General features: G+C 47.0%; 2 protein-coding genes across 7 annotated transcripts; one reads left to right on the top strand and one right to left on the bottom strand.

The window, feature by feature from the left end:
* Nucleotides 1-636: 636 nt before the first annotated feature.
* cracd (capping protein inhibiting regulator of actin dynamics) lies at nucleotides 637-16,566 on the top strand. Of its 5 annotated transcripts, XM_052074114.1 has the most exons (11): nucleotides 642-799; nucleotides 4,351-4,461; nucleotides 7,855-8,029; nucleotides 8,281-8,413; nucleotides 10,017-10,172; nucleotides 10,262-10,477; nucleotides 10,639-12,796; nucleotides 12,923-13,113; nucleotides 13,232-13,406; nucleotides 13,984-14,140; nucleotides 16,273-16,566. In XM_052074114.1, the coding sequence occupies exons 2-11, from the start codon at nucleotides 4,401-4,403 to the stop codon at nucleotides 16,364-16,366; spliced, it is 3,516 nt and encodes a 1,171-aa protein (XP_051930074.1). In that variant the 5' UTR covers nucleotides 642-799; nucleotides 4,351-4,400; the 3' UTR covers nucleotides 16,367-16,566. The 5 variants fall into 5 exon arrangements, with proteins under 5 accessions (XP_051930076.1, XP_051930074.1, XP_051930075.1 ...); XM_052074116.1 differs by lacking the exon at nucleotides 4,351-4,461 and having other exon boundaries at nucleotides 637-799; XM_052074115.1 differs by lacking the exon at nucleotides 16,273-16,566 and having other exon boundaries at nucleotides 644-799; nucleotides 13,984-15,166.
* A 67-nt stretch (nucleotides 16,567-16,633) lies between these two features.
* On the bottom strand, nucleotides 16,634-24,757 carry aasdh (aminoadipate-semialdehyde dehydrogenase). 2 transcript variants are annotated; one of them, XM_052074121.1, is made up of 13 exons: nucleotides 24,377-24,757; nucleotides 24,187-24,307; nucleotides 23,736-23,989; nucleotides 23,237-23,429; nucleotides 22,522-22,873; nucleotides 22,188-22,360; nucleotides 21,151-21,379; nucleotides 20,969-21,081; nucleotides 17,840-18,386; nucleotides 17,609-17,772; nucleotides 17,383-17,508; nucleotides 17,167-17,304; nucleotides 16,634-17,049 (listed from the first exon to the last, which is right to left on the bottom strand). In XM_052074121.1, the coding sequence occupies exons 1-13, from the start codon at nucleotides 24,616-24,618 to the stop codon at nucleotides 16,675-16,677; spliced, it is 3,027 nt and encodes a 1,008-aa protein (XP_051930081.1). In that variant the 5' UTR covers nucleotides 24,619-24,757; the 3' UTR covers nucleotides 16,634-16,674. The 2 variants fall into 2 exon arrangements, with proteins under 2 accessions (XP_051930081.1, XP_051930080.1); XM_052074120.1 differs by having other exon boundaries at nucleotides 17,167-17,508.
* Nucleotides 24,758-24,975: the final 218 nt, after the last annotated feature.

Genomic DNA, 24,975 nt, shown 5'->3' with positions numbered 1-24,975 from the left:
GCTTTCATTAATTTATGAGATAGTGCCAAATACTTTGCTTTGTTTTTTGTGTAGTATGCTATGCTCTTCTTATCCACTGATTCGCTAGCTAACACCAACATCAGAGTGATCAATTATTGCCGACGGCCGATACCATTTTGCGTGCTGCCATCAATGTCTCAGTTAACTCATTCAGTACCAGCCAAGTCTGAAAAGACGTTTAAAAACGTTCGCACATTCAATTCAATACTTAGGTTTTCTTTTTCCTAGCTTTTTTTTTCCAAGACTGAAAGCCTTTTTTTTAACAGGTCTGAAAATGGCTGGTACAGAATGAGTTAATCGTGATAAGAGCTGAAAAAGCACAGACTTAAAATTTCCTCCTTGGCTTTGGGTGGCCAAAGAGATTCAAGGGGTGGCCTTAGCCCTTCCTGGCCACCATGTAGTTCCGCCCCTGATTGGCAAAAGATGTGGCCAGAACTGCAGATTTTTTATTTTTTGCTGCTACTCATCCTTATAATGCACTACTGACAAGTCATAATGACTTTTAACAAATATGAGAAAAAATGCTTTGTATGTTTTCTCTTTTTGGACTTTGAACCACACACTTACCCCCCTCCTCCTTCCCCGACCCCCATTCTTCCCTCTGCCTCCCCCGTGTGCACCACCACGCACTCCTCCTCTTCCTCCTCCTTCAGGCGCGTGCAGCTGTGCGTGTGCGTTCTCGCTGCCTGCCACGCGCATCATCATCCTCCTCCTCATCGTCATCGGCGGCAACAAAAGCGACCAAGACCGACGAGGAAGGACTCGCCGCGCGATCGCCGTGAGTCTTCTCGCTACCGGGACCGCCGTATGATGACCTTGTCACCGCATTCGCACACCCCCTCATCCATCCTTCCACTCCTCCACTCTTCATCCCCCGCTTCACGCGCGCGCGCAGAGATGTGGATATTCGGACGCGTGAACGCCCTTGCGCGCGGGCCTTAATTGCCAAACGGCTTTGTGGTGTGACGCGTACACGCGCGCGCGCGTCGGGGTGTGCATGTGTGATGCCAAAGCAGCATCCAGACAGTCGGCGATTTCAATGCAAACAAACAACGGCCACATTTGTTGTTACGTTGTGCCAATCCACGCGTGGCCCTTAGCCGCCAATCTGCCATTTAAAAGCTTTCACCGAGTGATCCACGCCTTTGTGCGCGCGCGTGTGTTTGTGTGTTCGCGCGCGTGCGTGTGTATGTGTGTGAGAGACATGTTTGTTTATCCAGGAGACAATGCATCATTTTGGAGATGTGGAGGGTTGGGAAGGCTTATGATAGCAACCCCGCCTCACTACCACAGCTCACACACGCACACACACACACACACACACACACACATAGCTGAAAATGGAATCACCCATTTGTTTTGGATTGCATGTTTTATTAATAGTCAATGCTGCATTCCTGTCATGTGGTGGCAGGGGTGACATGATGACATGTTCCCTTTTGCTTTTATGGAGCACTGCTTCACCACTGTCTATTCATCTCTCACATTTATGGTGGAGGCATGTAAAGCCCAGCGCTGACTGTTATGCTATCAAGCCCAAGAGCAGGAGTGTATGTGTGTGTGGATGAGGGTGTTGCAGTAGTGCACAGCCGTTTGCACGATGCAGGTCGATGGAGTCTTGCAGGTACAGATGCTTGAACACAAGGGGGACCATATGGGGCTGGTGGGATTGTTTTGTCAGGCTGTTGTGTAATCGTTAAATCAAATAAAAGCGCCGAGCGCGCAGACGAATGGGCCCTTGTTTCCGTGGCGAAGCCGTCAAAGTAGTTGTGAAATGTTGACATTGTGCTCCGCCCACATTAGATGGCATAGTAAAAAAAAAAAAAAAGCTTGTGGCAATTCAGGGTTGTCCATACGATCGCCGCGTCAGATTGAATCTCATATGGCCGAATTCCCTAGTGCAGGTTTTGGAATTTCTCCGATTACAGCATCAAAGCAAACTGATTCCGGGAAAGGGCCCTTGACACTTTTTCGTAGGTTCTGTTACGATTAATGTGTCCGCTAAATTTCATTTTCATCCGTGCATATGTGGAACACTGACTGTAACTACATTGATCATCTTGACTTTAAAAAAATAACGGCCTCGCCTCAATTCGGTGCTTCCCATTTCCCCCCTTGAAACACGGTTAATTGAAACTCTCGCTAAGCACAATGCTCACTGCACATATTGCATCTCCTGCTCCAATATCCTTAAAAAAAATAAAGAACCACCTCATCTTCAATAAACAAGTCAAAAATCACCCTATATTGTTGATATTGCTGTTCAGGACAATGCGTAGTGTACAGCTCTGACATCTTTTTAAAAATGAACACCTCACCTCAAATAAACACCTCCAGGAATATAACATCGCCACTAGGGGGCTGTCGAGCATGGTCAATTCCAAATTGAGGTGTGCCACCTGATTCGCGGCATCCATACGCACGCGCAAGCTTGCCCTTATGTTTGGCGACGTACACAACCGGCGGCTTTGTGTGCGTCAGCCGACGCGAAGGATGAATGCCTTTCTGTTGTGCCGCACTGTGCCTTTCCAGCCGCGAGACAAAGTGGCACTCTGTGTCTCCTGCGGACACGGCAGAAATTCATCAGCTGACCGGCTACAATATGCGATGATGAAGTCTTTGAGCACTGTACAGCGTACCATACACACACACACACACATAATGAAGATTATTATAGTCACTGTAAAGTAACAAAAGAGCCAAAACTGAAATAACATTTTTGTTTAGAAAATAAAATCCAAAACAAAAATGCTTTAAAAAAAATCGAAACGGATTTAAAATTCAAAATGATGTTTCTAAACCGGTGCTTTGTCAATGGCTTAGATGAGCTTTCGGAGTTTGTTGTAAATGCTTTTATTTTGGTATTGCGGGACATTTTCTGCAGAAAGAAAGAAAGGTTGACAAGTATAGTTCACTTTACTCTATTACACAAAAACTAGTGACCCTTTTTTTTTAATGTTACACTCGAAAAACACTCCCTATATTGAATTATAGGGAAAAAACTAAAACTAATACTAAAACAAAGCATTTTTAATTTTACTCTGAATTTAAAATAAAAAGCATGCGCTCACACAGCCAAGTAAACGTGACTGCATGTGACACCTGACTCCAGGTGATGCCCTAGTTCCACAGTGACAGCAGGCAGGTGAGGTGGAACACTCCCCAGATAGCCTCGCATACACGGCTGCACGGTAAGAAGGCCTTTTTTTTAAACTCGCACACACATACAAAAAAAACAACACATCAAAATTCCTAAAATCTCTTTCTATCTTCTCCTTTCTGCAGTTCTTCCTTATTTGTTTCATAATGTGTGTTTTGTGCATCCGGGGGGTAGGGGGGAGGGGCTGTTGTCTTCCGTACACACTCCAGTGCTTCAATTATCCGCCGAGTGGAAAATCTCGTGTCATGCGATACGCACCCCCAAAATATCGACGACGACGTTCACTCCTCGGTCCATTTTTGACATGCAGGATGTTTGCGACGATTGGGTAAGAAATTCGTGCCCCCTAGACCGGAAGAGGGGAGGGGCGGGGGGTGCGATCAGAAAGAACCCACCCCCACCCCCATTGTTCTTGTGGTTTGCTCTTCTTTGAATGAAGCCACATGATACAGTTCGGATTCAATTGCCTGCTATTGCTAAGCTACTTTGGAAACCGTTATAAAAGGATGTGAGAGTGTTTGTTTGGGTTGCACCTGTTGCGGCTGGATCAATGCGTGTTAGAATCTACTGTTAAAAAATACAATTGCTGGCAGTGTTATTATTATTATTATTATTATTATTATTATTATTACCGTAAAATTATCCATCCATCAATCTATTTTCCGTTCCGCTTATCCTCACGAGGGTCACGCGGGGAGTGCTGGAGCCTATCCCAGCTGTCTTCGGGTATTAGGCTGGGGACACCCTGAACCGCTTGCCAGCCAATCGTGGACGAACAACCCATCCGCGCTCACACTTAGGGACATTTTTGGAGTGTTGAATCAGGCTGCCATGCATGTTTTTGGAATGTGGGAGGAACCCGGAGTACCCGGAGAAAACCCACGCGGGCATGGGGAGAACATGCAAACTCCACACAGGGAGGCCGGAGCTGGAATTGAACCCGGTATCACTGGACTGTGCGGTCGACGCGCTAACCACTGGACCACTGTTATTATTATTAATTTTGCTTCCGTTGCCTCAGCTCCCCCCCCCCCCACCCCCTTTCCATGCCACCCACCATGCCACCGCCATGTTCCACGTGAACCGCGATACTAACAAAAGCAAACCTGCTGTTTTTGTGTCTCTTGTGACCGTTTCCTTCCTCTTCCCAAAGCCGACTCCCGTCGCAGAAGCCTCCGAGGCGTTGGTGGGCTTCAAAAGTTTGCAAACGAGCCCGTCCATGTTCCCTAAGGTTTTACTGCAGTGGTGCGCGGCGCTGTCGGGCTGCGCGGCTCAAATAGGTAAAATCGTGACGACTGTCTGGCACCCCCCCCCCCAAAAAAAAACAATATAAAAGCGCCATACTGCTCACTTGCTGCTGGCTGTTGCCGTCGGGAGCTGGCAGGCGGGCACGCTTTGAGACGCTTGGCGACGCTTTTGCGGGAGGCACGCATGGCGGCTCGCCGCGCTTCTCCCATCTCATCACCAGCCAACGATTTGCCACCTGAGGGGCCTTTCTTTCTTTTTAATTTTTTTTTTTTTTAAGAACCATTGGGATGGAAGACCAGCTGTCGTGTCACCTCCCATGCATCTGGAAAGTGCTTCTGCTTCACTTTGTTGCATTTTTCATTGCGGTTTGTGACTTATTGCCTTATTCCAGTTTGGAAATGCGGTGCTTCCCCGACTATATTGTTGTCTCCCCCCCACCCCTCAAGCAATCTTTTTTTAAACGTTTTTATGATGTAGTGCACCCCCGTTTACCACGATGGTGCATTCCTGACCCAAAATGAAGATCCACGATCTCGAGCGACCACATAAAAAGCAGTTCGGATGATGAAAACACACTTATGAAAACAAAAGTTCGTGTTCTCTCTTTTCCCTTTCACATGTCCTCGTTTCCTTCCTTTCTTTATTTCTTCCACTCCTTCTTACCTTCCTTCTCGCCTCCTTTTCCTTCCTTCCGGGCATCTTTCCGACATTCCTTCCCTCCTTCCTTTCTTTGTTACATCGTTGCTACCCGCATTCCTTCCATCCTTCTTTCCTTTCAAACAATCCTGATACCCTTCCTTCCATCCCACCTTCCCTCCTTCTTTATTTCCTTCCTTCCTTCTTTCCACATCCAACCTTCCTTCATTTCTTATTTCATGCCATGCTTGTTTCCCTTTTTCCTGCGCACCTTCCTTCCCTCTTTTCTTGCTTCCTTCCTTCCATATAGTGATAGTCAATAACATTGCTTATTAAAAAAACAAACAAACAAACAGCACCCCTTACACCCGTCTGCAGTTCAGTAAATTCCCACGCTTGCTTCGTCTCGCCGCAGCCGAGGTGTGCTGCAGAGCGACCATGGCGACGGGCGCCACGGAAACCGAGCTTGGTATGTTTTTAGAGCAATCCAAAGGCACAGGTAAAAAGGATCCAAAACCTCTTAAAGAGACAGCGTTTATTTTTCTTTTCCGTGCCGCTGTCTCTTTAACCGCTGCATGGTGTGTTTTGAATTGAAAGCCGGACATTTTTTTTTTGCTGCTTTATGGTGGAGGTCGAGACTTCGGTAGAAACGAAAGCCCTCTGCTGGTTTCCCGCCAGCCTCCCTCGGGCTCGCTTAGACGCCACCTGATTGGCCGCGTCGGATGTCCATCCGGCGTGAGGAACCAGCAGGAGGCTCGGGGGGCGGGGCAAGCACGCAGAAAGAGTGGCTGGTCCTTTCTCATTTCACGCATGAGTGTGTGAGCGGGCCCTGGGCGGTGCATTAAGGTCTTTGTTTCGTGGGCCAAAGCGAACAAGAAAGATAGAGAGAGGGAGGCAGAAGTATGACGAGGTATCATACTTATGCATCTTGTGCCACCGTATGTTTTTGTTGTTGTTGTCATTAAACATGCATTCACGCTGCAAACATGCCGTCGCTGAAAGGGTTCAAAATACTTTGATACACCCAACAAAAATACTCTTTTGTCGGGAAACTGCGTTGACTGCCATTTAAAACTACCGCAGCGAGGATTCATTCCCACGCCGGTGTAAGCAGAACTTGCGCTGCGGGTTGAATAGGAGAAGCGCTTTGTTAGGTCACAGCGGCTGCTGAAAGCACCACCGCGCAACCGCAACGTCCGCCACGTGTCTGACCGGACGCTGCGTGAGTGACAAGGAGCCGCTCGCTTAACGATCTCGTGTCATAAGCGCAGAATGGGTCAATGTCGGGCTTAACGATGCCAAAATGACACCAGTGGGCTGCTTTGACCCCCCCACACGTATTCACTGCCTCACAGATTGCTACCAAGAAACGATTGTAATCACTTATTCATGAATCAGTTCGACCCCGTGACATAGCAGCTTGTTTCAAGATGCTGCTGCTCCACAATGGCGTGTGCCTCACTGTTTACAATGGCCAGAATGCTCCGTAATATACCAGTAAGACTGGTTTATGATGAATTTGTACAGAAATAATGTTAAATAGAGTTACAGTGGTACCTCTACTTAAGAACATTTCTTCATATGAAATTTTCAAGTTACGAAACGCCTCAATAGGAAATTATTGGCCCTTTTTACGAAAGACATTTCAAGATACGAAAGGTTTAAAAAAAACAAAACAGTGTGGGCCGCTACTAGCAGCTCCGAGTTTCCTGAACGCAACATACTTCTGGCTGCTCTGCTATTGGCTACTATCGAGCATCATCCTGGCCTCCCATTGGCTAAGAGGAACTGCTTCCATAAGTGTATATGTCTGTCGATAGATTGAAATGGTGTCGATGCAGCATACTCGCCACTCACCTAGGACAGTGTTCCGATAGTTTTACGTCAATACGAATCACCTAGAAAAAAAGTGCTCAGCGGACACGCGATCTCACTCAGTTTCCCCTGGACATTTTCGAAGGATTGTTAATAGACAAAAGTAAACCGTCCTTCAATAAGCTCTTTACAACACGCCAGGCAAAAAACACTTCTGAGACAGAACATGAACTGAAAAGAGGGCAACAAAAAAAAAACCGAGCAGGATGCAGTTGAAAGTTAAATGATCAGCATTTTTATTCTTTTTTTTTTACATTATGCACAACTCTCATTTATTGTGCAATGATCTAATTGCAACATGTATTTGTGACATATTTTAATGCATTTTTTATACTTTAGAAAACCTTTATGTCTGAATTTTGTGGCGGGGCTTGGAAAACGCGTCTCTACTTACAACATTTTCTAGTTTCGAATTTCTCACCGAACCAATCAATTTTGTAAGTAGAGGTACCACTGTACTGACTTTCTTTCATTTCGAAGGAAATGCTGTACACTGGAGCGCTATCAAAGGCGTCCATAAAATGATGATTTCATGACTTATTAACATATTTTATGGTTGGGGCATCTGCTTTCCTCTCAAATGACGGTAATATAGGGATGTCAAGAAGCCATAAGGGAAGTGCCACTGGTTTAGCATGAGATTTGAGTCATGCTATTCACTGCTTTGCCCGCCCTTTTTCTCTGCATGTCCCCCCCGCCCCCCAACTTTGCCTTTTATTCCCTAACAGGAGTCAACTCGCGCTCTCTCTCTCTTGTCTTTTCATATCATTCGTTTGTCAGTCATTCAAAGCCAAATGTTCCCCCACCGCCCCGCCTCCCTCGCTCATTATCTAGCTGGAGATATAAAAAAAAAAAAAAAGATTATGCTGTATGGTTATCACGTGGCATTTTTTTTTTCTCTTTTCCGTCTACAGAGAAGCAAAGGCGACAGGGCAAGTTCCAGCCCTTCAGACGCCTCTTTGGGAAGAAAAAGCAGAAGCGGGAGGCCCAGGGTTTTTTTTATGGGGCTCAGCTGAAGGCCAGTTTCTCCACCGGGGAGGTGTGCCATGGAGTTGTGTCAGACGACGAGAACGCCAATCAAAGTCTAAGGTACGCAGTGCTCGTTGAGCCATTCCTGGAAATTGAAAGTGTTGATGGCTCCCTTTAAGTATGCAACCGCTCAGCGATAAGGATGAATAAGCTTCAGGGAATCATGTGAAAATGTCATCGCGTTCGTGAGAACATGTTTTTAATTTTCTCGTACAGTACTGTATATGTTCATGCGTCGATCGACATCTATTTGAAATCAAAAAGCCAGCACATATTCTGTTAAGACAACGGTATGGCCCTTCTGTTTGCAGGGAGTTGAATCCCGTTGGATCTCGAGCCCTCTCGCACGACAGCGTCTTCATCCCGGAGGAGTCGGCCAAGCAGGTCGGTCTGGATCACGCCATGTCCCAGGAAAACGTCTCGGACAAAGTCAAAAATCTGCAGGTAAGGTGTCCAAGCGCAGAATGTTGGGGAGGGGAGGGGGGAGGACACATTTCCAGACTCGCCCCGGGCAATGGCAAAGAGAAGTAAATATTGTTAAGGGTTCTGGATAATGCGTTGAAAGTCAGTTTTTTTTGGAGGGGGGGTGGTTTGGAGCTTCCAGTGGTGCTGTTTTGAAATGCCAAAACCAATGGGCTCCAAGCCCCCAGCAGGCCTCTGTTTACGATTGTAACGAATGGAGGACAATGTAAAAAATACAAGTCACATGGCACAAGAAGGCATCTCAGTTACCACCTTAATTACTGATTTGTATTGTTATATATATTTCTTAAGTGTTTCCCCACAAGTATTTTCTGTAATTATAGGGGTGTTCACACGGCACACATTTGCTCCGGCGCTGCACCGATGTAGTTTTTTTGCAATATATTTTGCACCGCAGCAAATTGTGTGGAGCGTTCACACGTACAAAGCCGCTGAGCGTGTCAGCACCGGCACAGCGTCGGTGCAGCCCCACTTGCGTTCACACGGCAGTTTCTGCAGCGCAGCAAAACGACAGAAGACAAATGAGCTGTCGTGTAGGTTCTTTTTAAAACGTATACACAACTCAAGGGACTACCGGACAGGCACGTCCTTCTCCTCCTCGGTCTCCGTGCCTTCTGCTCGAGAGTGGCCGCCCCCGAAAACATAACTCAACGATGACTTCAATGACACTCGGAAAAGCAAATACGTAATGCGCCAAACAGAAAATCAAGAGAGGAAATCACAAAATAAATTATATGGGGGGCGGGGGGTTGTGAACACAAAACAGAGGAACAAACTACACAAACAACTCCGAGACAGTCCAGTCTCCTACAAAAGGAAAGATGTTACCAGCCAAGTCTTGTGTCGTTATTAAACAAACACATGACGGAAGTCCGACAGAGCGCGAAAGCAACGCATTCTCGCCATACGTACTCTTCACAAGCATTTGCTCTGGAGCAAATTTAACCCAGTTGCGTTCACACGTGCAAATTTTACACCGGTGCTGCTTCGCAAACGAGCATTTGCTCCGGAGCAAATTTTTAAACCACCTCCCTGAGGTGGATCAAATTTGCTCGGTGTAAGCCTTTTTCCGGGGCTACGCCGGAGCTAATTGGCACGTGTGAACGCTCTACTGGGGCAGCCCCGGCATAGCACCGGACCAAATCTTGCCGTGTGAACACCCCTTATGACCGCTACACGGTTAGCATACCTTTGCGATGGACTACTTCAGGTTATGTCATCACCATCGGAATGGAACTCTGTCGTACACCAAGTACATCCCTGAGGCAGTGGGCCACGAATTCCAAAAATCTGCGAGTGATTCACTCGCACCCAAAATGGTTTGTAATTGCCTATTGATGTCACAAAACGGCGGCAAAGTACTTTTTTTCTATTGGACAAGGCTTTGGCATGACAAAATGAGTTCCTCCCCTCACCCCAACGCACTTCCTTGGCTCCAAAATGCCGCAAGAATGCATCGAATCAATATTTTGATATTAAACATGGCTTTGGCCTGAGCAGAAAACACGTTGTCCTCCATTTCTCTTCACGCCACGATCAAAACGCTTCCCCGTTGAACGCGCAGAAGCAGATCGCGCAGACGATCAAGTTTGGCCAGAGGCTTCCTTCTCTGAGAAGAAGCGAAGGGGATGAGGGAAGCTCCGATGAGGAGGAGGCTCCGCAGAGTCCGCTGAGGGTGACGGCGCAGGTCGAAACGGAGCCTGCAAAAGCCGAGCCGACGGTAATGCTGACGCCGCATCCGTTTCACCCCCCCCCCCCCAGCTGGGTCACGGGGTTGTAAATTTATTTCGTTTTCATCTTTTTGTCCAGGTCCAAGCGGTCTCGCAAGAGAGATCGCACCATGGCACCCCCGTCAAGTCCCCCAGGTCCAAAAGAGTCCTCCCGCCCGGCGGTACCATCGAGTCGGTCAACCTGGACGCCGTTCCTCAGTCGGCATTTCTCCTGGACAACACCGCGGCAAAGCATAAACTGTCTGTCAAACCCAAGAATCAGAGGGTTTCACGCAAGCACCGGCGCATCTCGCCGGTGAGGAAACATCATTTTACGAAGGGTTCTCAAACTTTTTGGCCCATGGAATCCTTACCAGGGAACGTTTTTCCGAGGCCCCGGTCATAACCCGAACAACATAACCACTATGTGTACCCTCCAATCCCCAAGGAAACTAACAATTCTTAATTCATCCTTAGGACCTCCAGGAAGTAGCCACCCCCGGTAGGGCGCAGGATGACCCGGGAGTGGTGGGCATCTCGGCAGAGCACCGCCGCAGATCATCCACGGAAGAGTCTCTGAAAGCCTTCAAGAAGCACCGAGTCGAAGAGGAACGACTCGAAGCGAAGAGGAAGTGGGAACTGGACGAAGAGGAGAGAAGGCGGAGAGCGGAGCAACTTAGGATTGGAGAAGAAGAAGAAGAACAGTGTCGTAAGCGGCGTGAGGAGAAGGAAGAAGAAGAGAGAAAGCAGCGAGCGGAGCAACTGAGGATTGAAGAGGAAGAACGGTGTCGTAAGCGGCGCGAGGAGAGGGAGGAAGAAGTGAGGAGGCTCCGTGAAGAAGAGGAGAGAAGGATGAGGAAGGAAGAGGAAAGGAGACACCGAGAGGACAAGGAGCGGAAAGAGGAGGAGGCGGAGCAAAGAAGGAAGGAGGAAAAGGAAGCAAGGAGGCAGCAGGAACTTGAGGCTCGGCGACTACATTTGGAGGAAGAGGAAAGCAAGAAGAGGAAGAAGCAGAGGTCGCGAGACATCGAAGAGAAAGGCAAACCCGAGTCTGAAGAACAGCGGAACAAAATGGCGGAAGACGACGGGGACGGATGCTCGGATCCTCAACGGAGGAAGAGGAGAGCCGAGGAGCAGCGCTGGAAAGAGATGGAGCAGCGGCAGCGGCCTTTCTCCTTCCAAGTTTCTTCCGGAGAAAAAGAAATCCTCTTCCCGAAGGTTAACCTGACGCCTCTGACGGGAACCTCTGCTACTGTCTGTCCAAGAGAAGGCACAAAGTCCCCTTCCGAAGTGCCGGACTCCCCCAGACGGCAGACTTCTCCATGCGTGCCCCACACTGCCATCCTGGTGACTGGCGCGCAGTTGTGCGGCACCGCCGTCAATCTGGACCAGATCAGGGACACCGCCTGCAAGTCCCTCCTTGGTCTCAGCGAGGACCGGAAAGCCCAGGGAACGCCATCCGCCAAGACCGAGACCTCGCCGGATGCCAAGTCGTCAAAGGCAAAATCCCTTACGGAGTCCGCCGAGGCGGACTCGGCCGGTGCGGCCGTCCTGGCTGAGTGGGCCACCATCAGGTCCAAGATATTCAAGGGGGTAGAGGAGGGCAGTGAGTACCCAGACCCGAACAAGAGTCAACCTCCGGCCAGCCACGAAGACCAGCACGAGTTTGCCCACGCGCACTTGAGGAAGACCGTGTCTGTCAGCGCCAAGTTCTCCATCACGCCTGCCAAGAAAAAATTTGGAGATTCAAAAAGGAATTCCCAGCGCTCCACTTCCAGCATATCCGACGATAAAACGGGAGAAGACGCCGCGTCGTCTGACACGTCTGCTTCCGCCTCGCCGGATGCCATCCGAAAAGCTCAGAACAGGACGAATAAGAGTCTCCGCGTTCCAGAAAGAGTGGCGGACGAGTGCGTCTTTGCCAAAGACCTCCCGTCTTTCCTCGTTCCCAGCCCTGGAGCCAAGCCTGAACGGCCCGACTGGAAGGCTCGGGATCGTAGCGGGTCGGCAGAGCCCGAAAGCGGGGTGGAGCCCGAAGAACCGAGTTTGGACGGCGATGAGGCGCCTTCGCCGTTTGGCATCAAGCTGAGGAGGACCAACTACTCACTGCGCTTCCACAGTGAGCAGTCCACGGAGAAACGCAAGAAGCGCTACAGCGCCGGAGACAGCTTCGACGGCGTCCCCTCGCCCCTGACCCCCATCGAGCTGGACTCGGACGCCTCGCCGGTCTTTTCCGACCGATCCAGTCCAGTGTCACCTCAGAGAGAAGTCAAGTACTCCCTCGCCTCAGCCTCCCCTGTGATTCCGCGAGCCGGCTTGGGCGAATCCCCGAGCCCCACGCTGCAATGCGACGGGGACCACGTGCCCCCCAAGCCGTCGCTCTACCGCAGACCCCAAGCCTCACCCAAACCCGCCGATGGAGTTCCCACCCCTCCTCCGTCTCCGCTGCCTAAAGCGAGCCACGGCGAGACCGAAGACTCAGCCGGCCAGAGTCATCCCACGGCGGTTGGCCACCTGCAACGGGGCAACCAAGGCCAATGTGAAGAGGAGCCCAAGGAGAAAAGATCTTTCTTCCCGTCCATCAACATTCCCTGGAGGGAGAAAGTGGACAGGAAGACGGAGCTCATCAAGAAAGGTCAGAGTCACCAAGTCCACATCGGTCTTGTAAATGGATGGCTTACAGAGGGAGCGCTTGATCGATTGATTGCAAATTGCTTAGACGCGGCCGTTTCCCTGTATCGCCCCCCCCCCCCCCATGCAGAGAAACCGTCACTTCAGAGCAGGCACTCCCTGGACGGCGCCAGGGTCCAGGATAAGGAGGCGGGCCCCCTGTGGATCACGCTGGCGCTGCAGAAGCAGAAAGGATTCCGGGAACAGCAGCAAAACCGCGAGGAACGTCGCAGCCAACGGGAAGCCAAGCTGGCCGAGAAACAAGCTCGGGAGCGAGACAGTGTGAGTTGAGTCTGTGTACTGGACTGCCGTTTGTGTGTATAATAATAATAATAATAATAATAATAATAATAATAATAATAAACGTTCAATCCTCATCTTTCCACCCGTCCGTCCGCAGGTGGGCTCAGCGATGACCATTAGCTCCACCGAGAACCGAGGAGGAAGTGGGAGCGTTGGTACGAGTTCGAAAGCTCAGACGCCGGAAGAGCTCAAGAGACCAGATAGCCTGCGTGGACGCTTCGAGAGGCGAGAGCAGCTGAAGAAAGCCAACACGCTGCCCAGCTCTGTTACCGGTAGGCACAGCTGGCAAAACTTCACACGCTGTACTTAATAGAAGAAGTGCAAATTCTTGTGTGACTTGTAAAGGTGTGCTGATTCAACTTTTTCAATGATTTTTTTAAACCTGAACAGTACTGATACTCAAAGTCATATATTCTTCTCCCTCTGCGAGCAGTTGAGACTTACATTATGTGTATCCGTCTTTCAGTCCTATAGTGCCCCCAGGTGGCCATGGCCGGTTAGCATCAAAATGGCCATTCTGCACAATACAATACACTCTGATTTATATAGATCGCGCTTTCACAACAGCACACAAATATAGATTCAAAGTGTAACAAAAACTGTTTATTTTATTTGTGTGTGTGTGTGTGTGTCATTGCTGCCTCTTTTTTAAGTACAATATTTCCGAGTGGTATTTGTCTTTGTTTAAATTAGTTTTAGCAAGCGGATGCTACTGCTCACGTGACTCTAAGCACGACAACAAACAGCTGGTGGTATCGCAACTTCGACCTCTTAATTGTACATTGTCTTATTTTACACTCGTTAAGTAGCTACTTGGATGAAAAGTTTCCGTATTTTTTTTTTTGCCAGTGGAAATCGCCGACTCCACTCCGTCGCCCCCTGCTGTCAAGGAGGTTTCCAAGCGCTTCCCGGCTATGGACTCAGCGCAGGTGTCCACCGAGCCCGCCTGGTTGGCACTGGCCAAGCGAAAGGCCAAAGCCTGGAGTGACTGTCCTCAAATCATCAAGTAACAACCTCACCAACAACCCCTTCATCAACCATCCAATTTACGATATTAGTGGTCCCCAACGAGCGGGCTGTGAACCGGAACCGCTCCGTAGCATTTTTGCCCCCACCCCAAAAAAATTCCAATTTCATTGATCGCCCGTGTTGGAAAAAGATTTTATATGCTTATATGCTTTAAAAGAAAAATTATCCCACAAGGTAGAAAAAAATGAAGAAGGGGTAAAAAATAATTAAGAACTTTGGAAATATGAAACCGCCAAATGATGAGAGAAGAACCTTCCAAAAAAAATTAGTAGTCCTACTTAAAATCCGTTTGTTGAGTTGAGTGTTAAATCACTGAATTTCTTGCTTTCATTTCCGACATTTTATCTGCGATGACCAAAACATAATTACGTAGAAGACATGGATATAAGTGCGGAATGACATTTTGGGCTCATGAAGAGAAACAAGCGCATGGCTCAGCGCTAACTACAACTACATTTAGCATTGTAGCAAAGTGGCGAGTTGAATTTTTAATACAATCGTACTTTCACTTACAAGTTTTACGCATTATCAGTCATCTCTTGATCGATTTGTCTGCTATATGACGAATTCAACTTGTAATTCAAGGTACCACTTTAATTTGTTCGTCCCTCAATTTAGCGTCTCCGGTCCGCAACGCAAGAAAAAGAAAAAAACTAAACGTTGGGGGGGCCTTCACTGCACTCCGCAACACACGAATACCAGCTCTGCATGGAGACACCGCACTACTCCACGACGACTCCCCTCACACTTGGCTGCATTCAAATATAATATGGAATGGTTGCTAGCATGCGGCTAATACACAAATCCACGTTTTAATTTTTATTGTAGCCTATCACCGGGATTGTAAATACTCAGCGACTTCCAATGAAGAGGTGAAGCTCGCCGGTGTGAAGGTGGGAGCGAGTCACGAAGGGTCTCTTAAAGGGCTAGCAGTGTTATTTCCACTGTGTCTGTGACGGCCTGGTGGGGATTTGTGGGGGTCACCCGTGTCCAGCCCCCCCCCTACTTCCGGTCACTTCCTGCTTGCTGTACAATGTAGATCAGGGGTAGGCAAAGTAAGGCACTCGGGCCATGTTCTTTTAAACTGGGCCACTGTATTTCATTTATTTAATCTTGTTAAGAGTCTTGTAATATCTGTAGCATTAATTGAGCCATTTTCCCATTATCATTGGTTAATGAAATTAATTAAAAATACATTTTTAACCTCATCTGCAAATTAATTGGACTATCTTTCGCATTAAATAATTTGCTCATTGATATTATAAAAATAAATGTAAAAAATATATTGTTTTAATAGGCAAATTCATTCTTCAGCATAATACAACAAAAAAGTATATAAATTAGAGAAAATACAAAATAAACAAGCAAATAAATTTAAATTCTTTTTAAAAATTAACCTTGTGTACAAATGAACCGGACCATATTTATCATTAAATAATTTGCAAATGTATTAGTAAAAAATAAAAAATGTTTAGTACATAAACATCTATTTACCAATATGTTATTCAATAATTAGTTGATTATGATTAAATGAGGGCGGCCCGGTAGTCCAGTGGTTAGCACGTCGACTTCACAGTGCAGAGGTACCGGGTTCAATTCCGGCTCCGGCCTCCCTGTGTGAAGTTTGCATGTTCTCCCCGGGCCTGCGTGGGTTTTCTCCAGGTACTCCGGTTTCCTCCCACATTTCAAAAACATGTGTGGCAGGCTGATTGATCACTCGAAATTGTCCCTAGGTGTGAGTGTGGGCGTGCATGGTTGTTCGTCTCTGTGTGCCCTGCGATTGGCTGGCTACCAATTCGGGGTGTCCCCCGCCTACTGCCCGAAGACAGCTGGGATAGGCTCCAGCACCCCCGTGACCCTGGATGAAGCGGTTCGGAAGATGAATGAATGAATGATTAAATGAATTACCAATAATACATTAAAAATATATAACATTTTCAGACAATACAAACGAGGATGAAAACATTCAAATTAACGCTTAGCCATATATTCGATTTTTTAAAAATCTCGAATGGCCCGGTTACAAAATCTGTCTTAATCCTTCCGTTTGGAAAAATATGGCCCTTGAGTCAAAGGTTTGCCCGTCTCTGATGTAGATCCTGTTTGTAGGCCATCATCAGCAGCAGCATCATCACCATCATCTTCATCATCATCACTTCCTCCTCCTCCTCCTCGTCCTGGGTCAATGTTCTTCCTGCCGTAACCATGTGCAACATATGTACTGTAAGTAAGACAGAGCATTCTGTTTCTAACCTTGCTGGTGTACGCAGTGTTATGTGTTATAAAAAAAAAGTTTGGTATTATTTGCACTTTTTGGGTAGGGTCCCACAAAAACTTATCAAGGGAATTGTTAAATGAAAAAAAAAATGTTATGAAGAATTTAAATAAATATGTCCCAACTGACTGGCTGCTTGTTGTTGCTACTTTGTTGCTACTAAATGTCGATACTGTACATGGACAGATAATGAAATAGACTACAAAATATACTTTTAAAAACTGCACAAATGATGGCTAAATGTCTATTTGTAAACAATACACAAAATCATTCCGACACCCGACCACCAACGAGCGCCGGCACACCACCGGGGAAGAGAAAAGCTCCCCGGGAAGCGTCCGCGAGCACAACACCAATCCGTTGCGAGCGTCCAGGACATAGACGGTGCCGTCGGTGGAGGCCACGCCCACCAGCTCCCCTCGCATCCCGCTGTCAAACGCGCAGGGGCTGGCGAACACTTTGCCCGCCGTCTGGAACGTCCAAAGCAAGGAGCCGTCGGCGGCATTCAAGCAGTACAGGCGGCCGTCGTGAGAGCCGCACAGGAGCCTCGCGAGGTCCGAGGTGATGCACGGAGACGAGAAGACGGCGCCGTCTGTCCGGAACTGCCAAACCTGTTGGGACAAATACAATTTCCTGCCACGTGGAAACCAGTCTGAATGAAATGATTGAACACACTAAATTTTTAGCCTAGCAGATGCTAATTTAAACAGCGTAGATAATTTCCGCACCATTGTGCCGTCGTGGCTGAAGCAGATGATATTTTTGTCCACTGAGCCGATAGCCACGCGGCTGCCGTCACCGCCGCACTTTGGTGAGGAGAAGAAGGGGACGTCCCTGCTGTGTGACCACAGAACCTCGCCGCTGTCCTGGTGCCACAAAACAACACAAATCGTCACATCGTTGGACCGATGCAATTCTAAAAATGAGGTTGATTGAAAACGTACCGGGTGCAGACACAGCAGCTTGCCGCCGAGTGTGGCCACGTACAGTTGGCGGCGCGCGGCGTCAAGGTAGGGCGAGGAGAATATGGCCCCACCCCCACAGTGACGACTCCAAATGCAGCGCTGAGCCTGAAATAAAAATGGACGCAGTGGCTCCTTGGAATGTTTCCAGTTATGAGCCATCCCTCGGTTGTTTTTTTTTTTTTTTCCAACAATGACCCCAACTCACCTGGAGGTCCAAGGCATACACAAAACCATCGTGCGAGCCCACCATCATCCGGCCCGTGAGGTGGTCTGCGGCGGGGCGGCTCTTCACGGCGTCGCCGGTCTCAAAGACCCAGCGCGTCTCGCCCGAGTCGGCGCTCAGCACGTACACGTTGCCGTCGTAGCAACCTGAGGAGCGCCAACCATTCGTCACGGCGAATGTCAAGGAGCTGCGGTGAATAAGATGAAAACCGACCTACGACCATGTAGCGTCCGCATGGGGACACGCCGGCTGACGCCTCCACGCGTCCCCCGAGGACTCGCTCCCACAGCAGGTGCCCGCTGTCCAGATCCAGAGCCTGCATCCTGTGCGAGTGCGAGCCGATGAACACCACGGTTCGGATGCTGTCTTGTCCTTCCCGGACCAGAAGCGCCGGGGAGGCGTCCACGCATCTACCCGTGTCCGAAGACCAGCGCTCGTTGAGGGCCAACACACTTCTGTCCTCGGTCCGCGTCTCTGTCATCTCACTCTCTCCTTTGAACACTTTTAAAGGACAGCTCCTTTCGCCCTCCTCTGAAGTTGCTTCCGCCGCGATGCACTCTCGTTTTCCCGGCGCGACGACGAGGCGCAGGACATCGCCGAAAGTTCCGTTGAGGACCGCCTCCAAAATCCGAGTCGAACCGACTCCGGTGGCGGCCAGGATGTCCTCGCAGAGTCGAAGCGCCTTCAGGGAGTCTCCGCCCCCGAACAGGAAACGGGAGCCATCATCCAACTTTGCGTTCCCGTCGAGACCGAGGGCATCCTGTAGACAGGTCGGAAGTCATCTGAATGTTTGTCATGTCTATTTGCGGTATTCAGCATGAAACCTGTCATACAGTGAAACTCCTCTACAAAGAAACCTACATGAGCGAAAATACCCACTAGTGTGAAAAAATGTTCATGCATGAAAGCCATTCCCACTTTTCAGTGATGTGTTCCTCGAGCCGATCCTTGGCCTCGAGGACGGGCTCGAGGACCGAAGGGCGGTCCTTGGTCCTCGGCCTTGGCCTCGGAGTCAAGTCATTGGCCTCGGGTTGCCGGTCATCGGATACAACGAGGGATTAGAGCCCCTAATCCTTCGTCCACAGGTATAAAATGGGCCAGAGGACCGCAAAAATCACAAAGAAATCTAACAAAACCCATCTAGGGAAACCCACGTTGATAACTTTGTCTGGCGCTTTAAGAGGGGCAGTTTAAATAGTGTGTAAAGCCTTTCTGTAACAGTGGCGCTTTTTACTGAAAAAAAAAACGACCATGTAAGGCGTTTTTAACCAAAGAAAACCCCGACCATGTATAGTAAGCCGTTTTTAGCCCAAAAAACGACCATGTATAGGAAGGCGTTTTTCAACGTAAAAAAACAACCATCTGTAGTAAGGCGTTTTGAGCCGAAAAAAACGACGATGTATAGTAACCCGTTTTTAGCCCAAAAAACGACCATGTATAGTAAGGCGTTTTTTGCCGAAAAAAAACCGAGCATGTATAGTAAGGCGTTTTTAGTAAAAAAAAAAAACCCAACCATGTATTGTAAGGCGTTTTTAACCCAAAAAAACCCGACCATGTATAGTAAGGTGTTTTTAGCCCAAAAAAACGACCATGTATAGGAAGGCGTTTTTCAACGTAAAAAAACAACCATGTGTAGTAAGGCGTTTTGAGCCGAAAAAAACGACCATGAAAAACTAAGGTGTTTTTAGTCTAAAAAAACAAAAAAAACAACCCTGTATCTAGTAAGGCGTTTTTCGCCGAAAAAAACCCAACCATGTCTCGTAATCTGTTTTTTGCCGGAAAAAAAACGACCATGTATATTAAGGCGTTTTTAGCCGAAAAAACAACCATGTATAGGAAGGCATTTTTCGCCGAAAAAAAAAACGTCCAAGCATGTCGTTTTTAGCGAAAAAAAACCGACCATGTATATTATGGCGTTTTTAGCAGAGAAAAAATGACCATGTATAGTAAGGCGTTTTTAGCCGTAAAAAACGACCATGTATAGAAAAGCGTTTTTTGCCGAAAAAACGACCGTGTATATATAGTATGGCGTTTTTCGACGAAAAAAACGACCATGTATAATAAGGTGTTTTGAGACGAAAAAAACTACAATGAAGAGTAAGGTGTTTTAGCCGGAAAAAAAACGACCATGTATAGTAAGAATTTTTAGATGGGGAAAAAAACGACCATGAAAAACTAAGGGGTTTTTAGTCTAAAAACAAAAACAACGCTGTATCTAGTAAGGCGTTTTTCGCCGAAAAAAACCCAACCATGTCTCGTAATCCGTTTTTTGCCGAAAAAAAAACGACCATGTATAGTAAGGCGTTTTTAGCCGTAAAAAACGACCATGTATAGAAAAGCGTTTTTTGCCCCCAAAAAAACGAGCGTGTATAGTATGGCGTTTTTCGACGAAAAAAAAACGACTATGTATAGTAAGGTGTTTTGAGACGAAAAAAACTACAATGAAGAGTAAGGTGTTTTAGCCGGAAAAAAAACGACCATGTATAGTAAGAATTTTTAGATGGGGAAAAAAACGACCATGAAAAACTAAGGTGTTTTTAGTCTAAAAAAAACCCAACCCTGTATCTAGTAAGGCGTTTTTCGCCGAAAAAAACCCAACCATATCTCGTAATCCGTTTTTAGCCGAAAAAAACGACCATGTATAGTAAGGCGTTTTTACCCGAAATAAAATGACCATGTATAGTTAGGCGTTTTTAGCACCAAAAAACGACAATGTATAGTAAGGCGTTTTTAGCCGAAAAAAAACCCAACCATGTATAGTAAGACGTTTTTAGCCGGAAAAAAACATGGTCGTTTTTAATTAATTAATATTAAAAGAAATTTCAGGGGTTATTTTTACTGACTACTCATTGTTCATGACATGTACAAATGTTTGTTTTCCTAACACACTGTCCATTCTTGTTTTCTTACAGTTCTTACAGCTGCTGTGAGACCGAACAGCCTAACATCTTGGGCCTCAGACCAGGAAATTGATGTCACAATCAAAAGATGGCTACAGCTGGCTCCTTATCGGGATGGTGACAGGAAGGAGAGCATGAGAAGAAAAGAGGACATGGAGAGCGCAACAATTTGATGGACAGAAAAATACCGTTCAAGAGTAAGCTAATCGTAAATTTCGCAATTCCTTTCCCTTTTTTTCTTTCTACGCTGTCTGTAGGAAGTGTCAAATAACTGTATGCTCATACTTATGCGCTATTGAAATAAAATTAAAAAGTACACATGTACGTTTTTGTGTGTGTTCGTGTTTATGTCCGAGATAAAATTTGCTACAGTGAAAAGTCCCCTGTTGTGAAAAATTTCTTGCTGCAAACATGATTTCGTTGTAGAGGAGTTTCACTGTACCTGCCATAACGTTTGCAGCGTTTCTTTGAGTTCAGCAACGTCTTTACGTGGCCGACTGACGTCCGTGCGTTGCTTCTGGTATATTTTCACCAATGCTCGCATGTCCACTTTTGCTGCACACAAGAGGCCATGAACATTCCATCCATTCCTAATCAATCCATTTTTTTGGGGGCTCCGCTCACCATGAGGTGTCAGAGGTAAGGACGGGACGTGCACCACCGTGTCCGGAATGGCGTAGGAGGGCAACAGCGGAGTCAGCTGCTTCTGGAGGTTCCTGCTAAGCTCGGAAGGGAAGGGTGACCCGGCTTCTTCGGAACCCGCGGATGCGGCGAGGACGACAAAGGCGAGCAGTCGGGAGTCGTCGTGCAGACACACGGCGCAGGACTCCACCTCAGGCAGATTCGACAGCATCTGAAATTTGAGTAATTGATAATCTAATCGAAATGCAGCTCTAGGAAAATGAACATTCACAACACTCAATATTAACGAGAATGAATTAATTTCGTAAAATGCATAGGGGGGAAAAATGACCAAAAATTATTTTCAAAGACGTTTCAATTTACTCAATCATATTTTCACCCGTGAAAATGTGTGAAATCGATTGTTATTATTAAGAAAAACATTATGATCAAAATGTACCAAACAATTAATTGCATTCAATGACGTAAATAAAAAAAAAATGATTCCACTGCAAACTATAATAATATATTTCATTTAATAAATTCCATTTCATAAATATTATACAATAAATGCAATTAAATAAAAAAAACATTTTTATTCAATTAAAAATGTAAAATGATTTTAATTATAAAATATAATGAATTAACCAAACCAATTTTAATCAAATGAAAAGACACCTTGTCTACCCTAATTACATTAAAATTACTCATAAACATTAAATTCAAATATACAATATATCAATTGCAGATGTATCACGCATTTTAAGAAAAAGAAATTCATTGAATGCAGTTACATAATTCAGCATTACAAAGTAACATCAAATACGTGGCACATCCATTAAAAATCACATATGAATAAAACACAAAATTAAGAAAATAGTAATTATAATTGAAATACATTTTGATGTTAATTATTTCAGTAAAAAATAATTGATAGCATGAGGGGGAAAATTAGGGAGCCAGCTCGAACATGGGATCTCATGACATTAAGCTCTTAACCATGTTTGGGGAGAGTAAAAAAAACTAAAACAAAAGCTTACTTGCTGTAGGTGGTCCAGGTTGACGCGTTTGCCGTGGCGCTTGATGCTTCTGTCCTTTCGGCCGAGGTAGTACATCTGCCCACCTCTCACCTCCACCCAGTCACCCGTGGCCCTCATGGTCCCGGGCACCGCCGAGTCCTCGTGATCCAGAAGGCACACCCTCTCATCGCCGCCTGCCTCCACCAAACAGCGAGCATTACCACCCACCCGTTTCAGGGGGGAGGGTCTGAACTTTTCTCCACAGAGCACCGCGTACAGAAACATGGACGTTGATTTAATTGAAGTCTTAACGCCCCTTAATTAGTTTGACCACGCTTTGACGGGCATATCTCACCTATGTACACCTCTCCTTCGCCTTCCGTCACCACGCCGCCATCTTGGTCCCTCACTTCCACTCTGGTGCCCATCAGGGGGCTCCCAAGAGGCACGGCGAAGGAGGCGGAGCCGTCGGGCTGCCGGAGGTCCGAGGGCAGGATCTGATAGCAGGTGGCCCAGCAGGATACCTCGGTGACGCCGTAAACGTTGAACACGGCCGTGGCGTTGTCCTGGTGATGCCAGGCATTCAGCATGGATAGCGGCGGGCACGCCTCGCCGCCCAGGGCGAGCACGCGCAACGACGAACCGCGCGACAGCACTTCCTGTCGGAGGAGTCGCGGACCGAAGCGAGACAGTAGCGTGGGGGTGACCTGCGGAAGGGAAACGCATGAGAGTGACTTCCTCTATCTATGGCAGCAGCCTGAATGGGGATGACAAAAAAAAATAGTGTGACGGAAGGAAAGGTTTAAAATAAAAAGCAAGACTGAGGGAAGGAAGGAAGGAAGGAAGGAAGGAAGGAAGGAAGGAAGGAAGGAAGGAAGGAAGGAAGGAAGGAAGGAAGGAAGGAAGGAAGGAAGGAAGGAAGGAAGGAAGGAAGGAAGGAAGGAAGGAATCCTCAAATGTGACAATGCTGAATGTGCTCTACCAATAATGTGTGTGTGTGTGTTTGGGGGTGGAGGGGGGTTGAGAAAACCAAGCTGCATTTGAAGGCAACAGGTCCGAATGGGAATGACCTGCATGAGCGTCGTCTTGTGACGGCGGAAGAGAAGCTGGCACAGCCGCTTGGGAATTTTCTTGAGCATGGCCGGAACGATGAGGAGCTGAGCCCCGGACGACAAGGCCAGAAAAAGATCCACCACTGACGGGTCAAAGGTCAGCGGCGACGCCAGGAAGACCACATCGCCACAACTCACCGAAAACAAATGCCTGACAAAACCAAACCAAAAAAAAACAACAATTAATCATATATACAGTATAGTATAAATACCAAGTACTTTTCTTTTACATTTGTATGTTTACATAAATTAAATTGATCATTCGTTTTTTTTAACTTGGGCCTGAGCTACATGGATTGGCCAAAATAAAATTCTGAAACCTGATAATTGAACCGATTAATTTTTTAAAAAATATGCAATGAATAAAATAACATCTTCCGGGGTCCCTTAACTAGCCTTTTTTTTAAAGCTAATTATCGGTCAGCCCTAACTTTAAAAACATGCTTTTTTCCCTGACCTCAGGTGCAGGATGTTGGGAAGTATGCAGTTGTGCGGCACCCGTACAATCTTGGGAAGGCCTGTCGTTCCAGATGTGTGCAGCACGTACGCCAAACCTTCTACTCGTTCGGGGAGGGATGGCAGCTTTTCAATTTTTGCCACGTCCTGCTTGCCGTCCGTCAGCGGCTCAACCCGAACCAGTGTGAGTTTGAACTTATGCAACAGCGCACATACTTCCACACTCATATGCTGGGTGAGGGCCGCCTGGAACCTCTTCACAGGAAAGGAAAAGAAGTCTTGATTATTTTTTGGGGAAAAAAACGAACAAACAAATAAACCATGATGCTGTACAGCTGTATGTTGACTTATGTGTTTAATTTCTTCCGTGGCCAAGCTCTTACACAGCAGAACTTTGAATCTGTAACAATAGATCAACTAAAACAATTCAAATGAAAAAAAAACGAGTGAACCTGGAGGAGGTCGCTCTTCACAGCACAGAACCTGAGGCGACAATTGATCATGACCCGGGCGAAGACAAGTCCTGGAGCACCTGGATCTAGTGGCATATAGGCAGCAGGTGTCTGCAGGATCCTGCTCCCGAAAAAAGTAAGAAATTAACATAGCACAACTTATACAAACATATTATTAATGTGATCTCACCCAAGGATCCACACTGGTATGAAGAGATCGTCGCTACAGTATAGTCCTATGACTCCGTTATTGTCCGCGCAGTGTTGCTGCAGAAGGCGGCAGAGTTCACTGGAAAGCTCTCCAAGGTCCTTGTAGAGCAGTGAGACCGGACTGCTCGACGAGGACCCGTCGTCAAAAGTCACCGCCACCCGCTGGGAGTGAACCGAGGCGGCGGTGGCTACGAGCCCCTGAAGCGTTCCGCTAGACTCCATGCTACCACGCCTCACAAGTTATAACTTATTAAATATATTTTCATATTAGTTCAATAACGAACGCGGTTTCGTGAATCGAGATCGTTTTTTTTGGGTCCACCGCCACAGCCATAACATTGTCGCGTGATGATGACGTTCCCACGCCGCTGAAAAGTTGCTGCGTTCAATTGCGTGTTAATGTCACAGATTTACTCAAATGATTACATTCATAAAACATCCTTTGAATTTTATTTTTGAAAATTGAAAAATATTGTTAATAAACACGAAAGCTGGTGGTCAAACATGTGTGTACTGTAATTCAGCTTCTTTAAATAAAGATTTTTTTTGAGTGTTCTAATTTCCTGGATAATTTGAACG

The sequence above is a fragment of the Hippocampus zosterae genome, chromosome 8, assembly GCF_025434085.1.
Source record: "Hippocampus zosterae strain Florida chromosome 8, ASM2543408v3, whole genome shotgun sequence".
Lineage (NCBI taxonomy): Eukaryota > Metazoa > Chordata > Actinopteri > Syngnathiformes > Syngnathidae > Hippocampus > Hippocampus zosterae.
Note: the sequence above shows the minus strand (reverse complement) of the source record. Positions and strands in the feature narration are given on the sequence as shown.